The sequence below is a fragment of the Electrona antarctica genome (genome assembly GCF_951216825.1).
Source record: "Electrona antarctica genome assembly, chromosome: 15".
NCBI lineage: Eukaryota > Metazoa > Chordata > Actinopteri > Myctophiformes > Myctophidae > Electrona > Electrona antarctica.
Window position 1 is genome coordinate 4,979,827 of NC_136796.1, and position 11,060 is coordinate 4,990,886.

Genomic DNA, 11,060 nt, shown 5'->3' on the forward strand with positions numbered 1-11,060 from the left:
ACAGTAGAGCCCCTAGTATGCTTCCTTGTGGAACGCCACAGCTCACTGGGAGGGGGGGGACAGTGTTCCGAGAGAGAGAGAGAGAGAGAGAATAAAGCTATAACGTCTCCTATATGGATGTATATTGTATAACTATCTCTGACAGAAAATGCACAATCTTTTTATAGTTTCACAAGATAGTATTACCCAAAGTGTTAATGAAACACAGCTCTGTTTACACCTTTATTTAATTCCTATTTATATCCAATATTTATTTGTAAATACATTGTTTTATTTTGATTGTCTTGTTCCACTTCTGCTTTGGCAATGTAGACGTATGTTCTCATGCCAATAAAGCTCATTTGAATTGGGGGGAGAGAGAGAGAGAGAGAGAGAGAAAGAGATTGAGGTGACTACAAAACAATGACGTAACGATATTATCCGCTCCCGACCGAACACGGAATCACCGGATCATAAACCCGAAATAGAATGCTGCACAGGCTAACAGCACAGAGTGAACGAACAGCTGCAGAACGTGTACAGTTGTAAAAACAGGAGGAATTTCCACGCGAAACGTTTGTTGTTTTGTGAGCTAACGATGCTAAGCTAGCTTGAAGTACAGTCAAGTCCGTCCATTACAAGTGAAAGTGAACAGACGTTTTCTAGGGTTTCAACCTGAAGACACGAAGCGGACAACCCAGATAGAGCTTTGAGCAACCAGGGCTGCACTCAAAGCTCCTCTGGATGAGATTGCGTGTGAGTGCCGAGTGGACTGAAATACGTGTGTGTGTGTGTGTGTGTGTGTGTGTGTGTGTGTTTATATTATACACTTGTGTAGCTTAGAGTGAGAAGTGTTTACCTGATAAAAAAAAACTATATTTCTAGCTGTGGGAATTCATTAGCCACAATTTGCAAGACTATATATTTTTGAGTGGTGCAACCACTCCTATAGACAGCTATGTATGTCCCTGGCTGGCTGGCTGGCTGTGGCCTAGCCCTAGAATGTCTCTGTTGTTACATACAGTTGGTACAGATTGATTGATTGATTGATTGATTGAAGAATTTATTAACAGTTTGCAGAATTACAGTACATTTCAAGCACAAACTCAATACAAAGGCTGTTAACTGTGAGTGGACGACCCAATTAAGCATTACACTTGTTTCCAATAGGGTCCACCATGTTCAAATCATCAAAACATTTAGAGACGTACAAATAGACACTTCTATAGACAGAACAGGAATTCATCATAAGGGAGGTAAAAAGGGAAAAGAAATATATACAGTGAGGGGAAAAAGGGGGGGGCGGTGGGGGGGGATTCAGATTTTACGGGGGCCAGTTTCGAATTGCAGCCATCCGTAGGTGCCCTTTGAGAGCGGTTTTGAAGGAGTCAAGGGATTCGCACGTCTTAATGACAGTTGGTAGGGTGTTCCACATTTTGGTGGCATAGGAGCGAAAAGAATTTAGTCCCTTGTTTGTGCCGAATCTGGGTTGTACATGGTTCGTTGCACTCCCTCTGGTGTTGTGGGTGTGGACTTCGTTAACATTAAGGAAGTATCTAGACAGGTACATGGGTATCTTGGTGGTGTATCGAATCTTGTGGACCAGACCCATTGCAAGATGCTGTACTCTGTCGTCGACCCTAAGCCATTCCAGCCTGTCGAAGTGGGCAGGGGTGAGGTGGGTTCGGGGGGCTAGATCAAGTAGGAGCCTGACCAGTTTGTTTTGGGAAGTCTGGAGCCTGGTTTTAAGGGCCTTTGAGGTGCTGTGGTACCAGGAGGTGCATGCATAGTCAAAGAAACCCTGTACAAGGGCTCCTGTTAAGGTCTTCAAGGTGTTTTTGTTGACCAGTGAGGAGATCCTGTAGAGGAATCTTGTTCTATGGTTGACTTTTTTGATTACGTTGGTGGCCATTTTATCACCGGAAAGATTAGCCTCCAGGATGGAACCTAGGTAGGTAATTTCATCTTTACGTGTGATAACATTGTCACCCACTCTAACCAAGAAGCCATTTGCCTTGCTGAGATTACTAATAGAGCCAAAGAGAATGGATTCAGTTTTTCCCAGGTGTAAAGATAGTTTGTTATCAGCGAGCCAGGTGCAGATTCTACCGAGTTCAGAGCTGAGGGCATTTTCAACCTGCAGTTTGTCCCTGTCCGAGACCAGCAGTGCTGAGTCATCTGCGAACAGGAACAAGTTGCAGTCACAAGCTGAAGTCATGTCGTTTACATATATTAGGAACAGTAGAGGTCCTAGTATGCTTCCTTGTGGAACGCCACAGCTCACTGGGAGGGGGGGGACAGTGTTCCGTTCACTTCCACCATCTGTTCTCTCCCCTCCAGGTAGGATTGCATCCAGCTCACTGATGTGCTATCGAAACCAATTGCTTTTAGCTTGTTAACCAGTATGGAGTGGTTCACGGTGTCAAAAGCCTTTTGGAGGTCCAGCATGACCATGCCGCAGTATTTGCCAGCGTCCACCTCTTGTTTGATGTGGTCGCTCAAATAGAGAAGGCATGTGTCAGTGGAGTGGGATGTTCTGAAGCCAGATTGGAACTCGTACAATAATTTATTAGTGGCAAGATACTTTTCAACCTGTTCATAGACTATTTTTTCCATCACTTTCGAGATGGAACTAAGAATAGAAATAGGGCGGTAGTTGCCGGGGTCTAATTTACTCCCTTTCTTGTGCAAGGGGGTTACTTTGGCCAGTTTGAAATCTTGGGGGACCTGTCCCTGTTTGATGGAGAGGTTTACTATGTGGGTGATGATTGGAGCTATAGAGATGGATGAGTCTCTGAGAAATTTGGAGGGAATGTTGTCATGGCCTGTGGCCTTGTGGGGTTGGAGGGCACTCAGTTTCTTAATTACCTCATCAGTTGTTACCATAACTAGTTTAAAATCGTCTTTACAAACACCTAGGTTTCTGTAGAAGGTTGTAATGTGCTCTACACCAAAGAGCCCAGAGTGGGAGGGCAGTTTGTTAACCAGAGTTGTTGCTATGTTTGTAAAGAAGATATTCAAGTAGTTGGCCACATCAAGGTTGTCAGTGATGAGAGTGTTGTCCGATTTGATGTTTATGTTTGAAAATCTGGTTTTTAGTTTCTGACCATAGCCTAGTTGATTGTTTAGTAGCTTCCAGAGCTCATGAGGATTGTTTTTGTTTTCCTGAGCTTTATCATTAATGAAGTTACTTTTAGCTGATTTGGTCATGGCAGTTACATTGTTTCTTAGCTTGATTCGTTGGGTATTTAGGTTGTTCAAACGAGCTTGGCGAACACTGTCGAAGCGCTTGGCTTGCTTTGACTTGCATTTTAGAAATTCAGAGCATTTTTTGTCTCTGGCTTTCATTGCAGCCAGTATGTCCGAATTTATCCATGGTTCCGAGCGGGTTTTGCCCCTGGTGGTTCTCAAAGGAGCCATGTTGTTCAGTACTGATGTAAATTTGGTTTTGAAGCCAAGCCAAGCTTCTTCGACAAGTGTGCTTTTAAGCTCATCGGACCAATCCAGACTCTCCAATACTTGGTTAAAAACCTCACTAGAGTAGGTTTTGAGGTCCCTTGATATGACTGTTTTGTGGCAGCCGGTCTTAAGTTTTTGTATTTTGCGGGTACAGAATATCATAAAATGATCACTAAGCCCACATACAATAACCCCTTTCTTGGAGATTCTGGATTTGTCCGAGGACAGAATGAGATCAATGACAGTTTGAGTAGAATTACACACTCTAGTGGGTTGGGTAATTAGCTGACTGACACTATGTAGATCACAGAACTTACTGAATGACTTAAACACAGGTGCTTCCTTACGTTGCATGTCTGTGTTGTAGTCGCCAATCAGGATTTTCTCTACACATTCCTCCTCAGCTAAGCACCCCTCAAGTATATCATAGAACCCATGTTGGTCAGGCGGTCTGTAGACGGTGCCCACTAATACCGATTTAGCCTTTTTGAAAATTAATTCAACCCACACAGTTTCAATTTCATCATGCTGTAAGTCAGTACGAGTAACATATTCAGTGTCTTTGTGAATATACATACACACGCCACCACCATGCCTGTTTCTGTCGTTTCTGATCAAAGAATAGTTCTCAATTTCAATCTCAGCGTCCCTGATGGATTCATCTAGTTTGGTCTCAGAAAAACACAAAATGTTTGCCTTGCCGGTAAGGAATAATTCTCTAATTTCGGCCAGTTTGGAATAAAGGCTGTTTACATTGAGATGAAAAAGATGAATACCATTGTTGTTGAGGATTGATTTGTTGATGTCAGCAATTGAGAAGAGTTGATCAGGTCCATTGTCTTTGTTAGTAGCCATGGGTTGAATAGGGGGAAGGGAGCGGGCGTCCTCGGTGGGGGTGGGGGTGGGGGGGGAAAGATTCACGTTCAGCTCCGTTCCTTTGTTTGATTGCCTTGGAGGATCTGCGTTGGGTCCCCAAGACGGCTCCGTGCCCGTACCTTGAGTTGGCTGTGTGGCCGTGACCGTCTCATGCGTTGTCCTTGCGATGGGTCCCCAAGGCGGCTCCGTGCCCGTATCTTGAGTTGGCTGTGTGGCCGTGACCGTCTCATGTGTTGTCCTTGCGATGGGTCCCCAAGGCGGCTCCGTGCCTGTACCTTGCGTTGGCTGTGTGGCCGCGACCGTCTCCTTTGTTGTCCTTGCGTCCGTGTTCATCAGGCTGCAAGTTTGTTTCTTCGCCTGAAGTCTAGTGAGTACAGGACCAGGATTGGGTTGGATGTCTCCTGCCATTAACAAGAATATACAACAGAACAGGCGTCTGTCGATCTTGCCAAGTAGGGGTTTGTTTCTTTTGGCCGGATTGCAGGTTAACAGTGCGTGGATTCCAGCCGCGCCGTGCCCGAGATGTTTACCGGTCGATCCATTGTTGTTGTTGCCGAGGAGATAGAACGTGCTGTGTTCTTCGTTGTTTACGCTGGTGTTGTTCTCGTAATCACTTTTCCTCATATCCACGTGATGGTAGAACCAGGGTGAATTGGAGTAGAAATCCATAATCCACAGGAGTATGAAAAGAAAATGAGCGAGAAAATGCGCTTTTTTGTCAACATTCTGTGACTTGGCGCAGGAGCGAGACGAAACACGTCTGTCCATCTCAACGACCGGATACTACTGACAGTATTCCACATACAGGAGCCATAGATCGGTTGCACCCGCTCCTGGTGAAAATGAAACATGTGTGGCATAAATGTGATAAATGCTTCGTTTGTACTACTCACCCATTAAATAATTCCAAAGACGTGGAGTGAAATATTGTCCTCTAGTTTCATATCCATGTGAAAGTTCTGGCACAAAACGTGTATTTAGTCAATTATCTCCACTTTTTAACGAGCCGCCCCCCTGGGGGTCTGGATGTTCCAGGGACCCCCGAAGACCCCCACACAGTAACTCTGTGATTTATTGACCATTTCGGACGCGGGCGGCTCGACGGCACCCTGGGCGCGTTCCTGTGGGTCTGAAAGTTCCGGGGAACTCGGAGTTGCACCACTCAGTTCACACGGGTGTGATTTTTTAGTTGAATCTAGAGTTGCAACACCTTCCATTGACAGCCCATTCAACCACATAGAAAAGGATCTGCTTGTATTAAACAACGTTCACAGGCAATTGTTAGGCATTCAATCAAACCTCAATAAATAGAACTCCACATTATTGCACTTCCCAAACATATGGCATCTATAACCCACATTGCACTTGCCCCTCATGTTTGTTAATCACCAAGCATTTCCCCAGGTGAAATGCATTGGCCGAGTGGCCATCTCAGCTAGACAGGAAACAGTATTCAACAATAAAATCATGACTGCAAATTAAAACTGTGCAAGTTAATAAAGTGCCAATATGCTGTGCAAAATAAGTACAATCAGGCTTAAATAAAAAACATTGTCCAGTCAACCCGCATGGCGCATGCGCAGTAGCCTACTGCTTCCGTAAGATTGCATTGGGAAAACATGGTACTGGCTGACTTCATAAGCTTTGTAAGCTGTTGTTAAACCCCTATCTAAAAATGTTACGTGCCTCCTAAATTCATCATCTGTAGCTTGGTTCTGATGTCTTTACTTTTTGGAAACGATACTGCGAAAAGGGTTTCCGCCATATGAGGTTCCAAACGGAGCTACCATAGACATGTACTTTCTGTCAAAAAAATCTGCCGGTGTTGGAGTTTGGAAGCGCTCATCGGAAGTCACTGAACGGCCTGTTGCACATAATGTAGGAGGCAGCAGCACGATGCATTAATGAAAATGGAATTAATTATTCTACTTGCCTTTAATAAGAGGGGACATTTTCCATCAGAGATTTACATTATATTCATAATATATCCACATAATATCGTGGCTGTAAAAAATAACATATATTTTGATGCTGTGCAACTTGACTCTAAAAAGGTCATTTTTCATAATCAAAGTGCTCTGTATAAAACTAACTTGCCCAGTTGGCAAGTGATAAGTAAGTTACTTCTTCCTTGTCTGTTATTATTGAAGCTGAGAATAAGAGGAGTTTCTGGTCTTAATTAATCCTGAACTTGTAATGGTTTCTTTACAGACTCGGTCAGTGGAGTCCAGACAGCAGGCTCTGATGAATTCTACAGACACAGTTGTTTCAGTGAAACAGGAGGAACCTGAAGACCAGCCAGACCTCGGTAAGGGTGGCAAGACACTGCCCGATTTTATTTTTCAATTTTAAATCTGATAGCATCACACACTACAGGATAATTATCTTATCGGATCATCTTATACAGCACACAATACTTTAAGACAGGCTTAGGTATTACCTTCTGCAAATATTATTACTAATATTCTCCACTAGGTCTCCAGTTATTAAAGTCCTTATTCACTTGCTTCATTTCAGACCAGTGTGTGCAGTCCGGACTGCAGTTGCAGATGGACTCTCCAGACTCAGCCAGGGACATTTCTATCAAACAGGAGGATCCTGAAGACATTTCTATCAAACAGGAGGATCCTGAAGACATTTCTATCAAACATGAGGATCCTGAAGACATTTCTATCAAACAGGAGGATCCTGAAGACATTTCTATCAAACAGGAGGATCCTGAAGACATTTCTATCAAACAGGATGATCCTGAAGACCACCCACTACTGGGTACGTATTTTCACTATAGGATAATCTTGGCACAAAATATCATGACAATTATGAATCCAGATATTATATGACCACAATGGAAACAAGTCCCCAGGACTCTCTGCGTTATCCTTTTGGCCTAAATGTTTCATTGTACCTGCATGCTATTCCCAGAACCTCCTAGTGTCGCCTAACCTGACTCCGCCAGATTGTGGCAGACCGGCAGTATTGAGTTCACAAGTTCTCTCCTACTTCCTGCATCTGGGCTCTCAAGCAGAAACGATGAACCGGAAGCAGCGGGACAGAAATCTGATATCTCCATAATTTCGAGTTGTAGTCTTCTTAGGTTGTGTTTACATTTGCACTGTGGCACAGCTTCAATATGTCACCAGTCTCGCGTTGATAGAGGCGGCTCTAGCGGCCGCATATCGCTCCGACCAGAACTGGTCGTACTGTACATCGTCTCTGCCCGAGAGATACCAGACTCTCCCTTCTGGCAAAATGCAAATGTTGTCCAGCAGGGGGAGTGGTTCTACCAGGCTAAGTGTCGCCAACACCCGCTGTTAAGAGCTCACCTGCCACCCTAAGTCCCAGAGAGACAGTGGGAGCAGTAGCATGCCACTTGGACACAGGCCGGGGTCTAATCAGACTCGGTCAGGTCGGCTGGAGGAGGGTGTCTGAAACACCCGAAACACCCATCTGAAACACCCGAAACACCCATTGACTCCAGGAAACAACAGTGATGATGTGTCCAAGTCTGTGCATTTGTAGATGTTTTGTTAACAGCTTTCACATTTGGAAGTGCCTCCGTTTCATAATGTCATGCACTTGGTGGCATGAGTTATGATTGGTCTACTTTGGAGGTGAGAAACGGGAGGCATACTATGGTCCGACGGAGCATTGGTTCGATATGCGTCCGCACCTCGGACTAGCGCCTGCTCCCGTGCTTGCGGTTATGGTTAGGTTAGGGGTTGGGGTATCGGATCAATGAATCGTCGGACCAAACGCATGTACCCGTGAGAAACATATACATACTGTACATACTACATACAGACACATCCAGTTGTAAATTGCTTGGCCTACAGCCTAACTTACTCCCAAATCAGAGTTCATATATGAATTGATTGATTGAACGCTTTATCAGTCAACAAATGTAAACGGCACAGAGGTACAGTAAAACATTTAGGCTAAAAGGATAACACAATTTATTTTTAATTCAAATTAAATATTTGTTCTACTGTCATATTCATTTATTAAGGTTATTTTTTTAAATATATATTTTTCTCAAATCTTGTCAAAACTTGGAAGCCTGGTTTTGAGTTTCCGGAACCACCTGTAACAACATGCTTATTTACTAACTGTTTGGCCAGTCTTAGTAGGTAATAGCGATGCATGGAAGATGCAAATAGATTTACATTTTAGGAACCTTGTGTTGACTATAATGTTGTTTTTCTGCTCCTAGACATCCTGCACATAGTTGTATGTAAAGAGGAAGTTTCTCCTGAACAGGAGAGGAGCCCCAGTCTGCTCCAGGACCAACCGGAGCCTCCACACATTAAAGATGAACAGGAGAAACTACTTCAAAGACCAGATCAAGCTGTTGGGTCAATGTTGCAGTGGCAAGTGGCAAGTGATGTTGATGAAGACATCTCTTCACGCTGCTCTGAAGTTGAAGTTGAACTTGAATCTGACAGTGAAGTCACTGAAGACAGTGATGATTGGGGGGAGACAAGCACTGGAGAAAAGCCTTTCCAGTGTAAACTGTGTAACAAGAGTTTCAGGCGTTTATATAGTCTCAAGAGACACCGGATTGTCCACACTGGAGAAAAACCTTTTCACTGTAAACATTGTGACAAGGGTTTCACTCTGTTGGGTAATCTGAAGACGCACCAGCGTATCCACACTGGAGAAAAGCCTTTTCAGTGTAAAGATTGTGGCAAGAGTTTCATTGATTCAAGTTCTCTGAAGACACACCAACGACTCCACACTGGAGAAAAACCTTTTCAGTGTAAAGATTGTGACAAGAGTTTCACTGATTCAAGTTCTCTGAAGACACACCAACGTCTCCACACCGGAGAAAAACCTTTTCACTGTAAACGTTGTGACAAGAGTTTCACTCAGTCAAGTAATCTGAGGAAACACCAGCGTATCCATGCTGGAGAAAAACCTTTTCAGTGTAAAAATTGTGACAAGAGTTTCACTCTGTTGGCTAATCTCCAGACACACCAGCGTATCCACACTGGAGAAAAACCTTTTCTGTGTGAACATTGTGACAAGAGTTTCCGTCGGTCAGATTGTCTCAATAGACACCAGCGACGTGTCCATAGTGGAGAAAAACCTTTCCACTGTAAACATTGTGACAAGAGTTTCAGTCTGTCAAATGACTTTAGGAGGCACCAGCGTCTCCACACTGGAGGAAAACCATTTCAGTGTAAGGATTGTGACAAGAGTTTCAAACTGTTGGCTAATCTGAAGACACACCAGCATATCCACACTGGAGAAAAACCTTTTCTGTGTGAACATTGTGACAAGAGTTTCAGTCGGTCAGATGCTCTCAATACACACCAGCGACGTGTCCATAGTGAAGAAAAACCTTTCCACTGTAAACATTGTGACAAGAGTTTCAGTCAGTCAATTGACTTTAAGAGGCACCAGCGTCGCCACACTGGAGAAAAACCTTTGCAGTGTAAAGATTGTGACAAGAGTTTCACTGATTCAAGTGCTCTGAAGACACACCAGCGTCTCCATACCGGAGAAAAACCTTTTCACTGTAAACATTGTGACAAGAGTTTCAGTCGGTCATATGATCTGAAGACACACCAGCGTATCCACACTGGAGAAAAACCTTTTCAGTGTAAAGATTGTGACAAGAGTTTCACTGATTCAAGTGCTCTGAAGACACACCAGCGTCTCCACACCGGAGAAAAGCCTTTTCACTGTAATCATTGTGACAAGAGTTTCAATCAGTCAAGTAATCTGAGGAAACACCAGCGTATCCATGCTGGAGAAAAACCTTTTCAGTGTAAAAATTGTGACAAGAGTTTCACTGATTCAAGTGCTCTGAAGACACACCAGCGTCTCCACACCGGAGAAAAACCTTTTCACTGTAAACATTGTGACAAGAGTTTCAGTCGGTCATATGATCGGAAGACACACCAGCGTATCCACACTGGAGAAAAACCTTTTCAGTGTAAAGATTGTGACATGAGTTTCAGTCAGTCACGTTACATGAAGAAACACCAGCTTGTCCACACTGGAGAAAACCTCTTGTCACAATGTTAAGTCTGTTAATACCAGGAAAGTGACATTTTACTTGGAAATACTTTAATCATTATTTTACACTTTGGTTATTACAAAATAACAGATATCACTTCTTGCCACACTATGAGCTGGTAGATTTTTTTTTTTTGAAAGATCGTGAAGATTTGTGCAAATCTTTGATTATATATCTTTTTTTAAAGCGATGGGGTCTGCAACCAAATACAAAATATAATTAGGGGGTCCTTGACATAAATACATATTGAGAACCACTGATATAGCAACACAAGTTTTTTTCAGAAAAAACAGATATTGGTTAAATATCTATAAAAACCCATAGACATACTTAACTACTTTCAACCCGTATGGGCAAAACTTAAAAATTGTTCTAATAGCAACAATAGCTGATTAAAAATGTAGATACGGTCCCTGCCCAACAGCAATGATATGCAAACCAAATAGTGGTGGACAGGTTGATGTCTGTTATGTGAATGTGGTATATCTGTATAGTTTACATAAAGTATCAAAGTATCGTGGGTCAAATATAATTTGATAATAACGTATGATATATTGAGTGTTGGACAACCTTTCTTACGGTGTGTTTTAACAGTGGGCCACAGCCTGGCGTATTTTCCGAAAGTGTGTTATTTATCTATGGGACCCGGCAACATACTGGCGATAGCAGGCGATAATCAAAGTGTGTGGAGGAACTAGGGATGTCGGTAACGGATAATTTCCCA

At 43.2% G+C, this 11,060-nt stretch overlaps 1 protein-coding gene across 1 annotated transcript; it reads left to right on the forward strand.

Annotated features, from left to right (window-relative positions):
* Window positions 1–443: 443 nt before the first annotated feature.
* LOC306938420 (uncharacterized protein) lies at window positions 444–10,585 on the forward strand. The gene is made up of 4 exons (XM_079522593.1): window positions 444–735; window positions 6,526–6,622; window positions 6,832–7,083; window positions 8,525–10,585. Exons 1-4 carry the CDS (start codon window positions 724–726, stop codon window positions 10,342–10,344), a joined length of 2,181 nt encoding a protein of 726 aa, XP_079378719.1. The 5' UTR covers window positions 444–723; the 3' UTR covers window positions 10,345–10,585.
* Window positions 10,586–11,060: the final 475 nt, after the last annotated feature.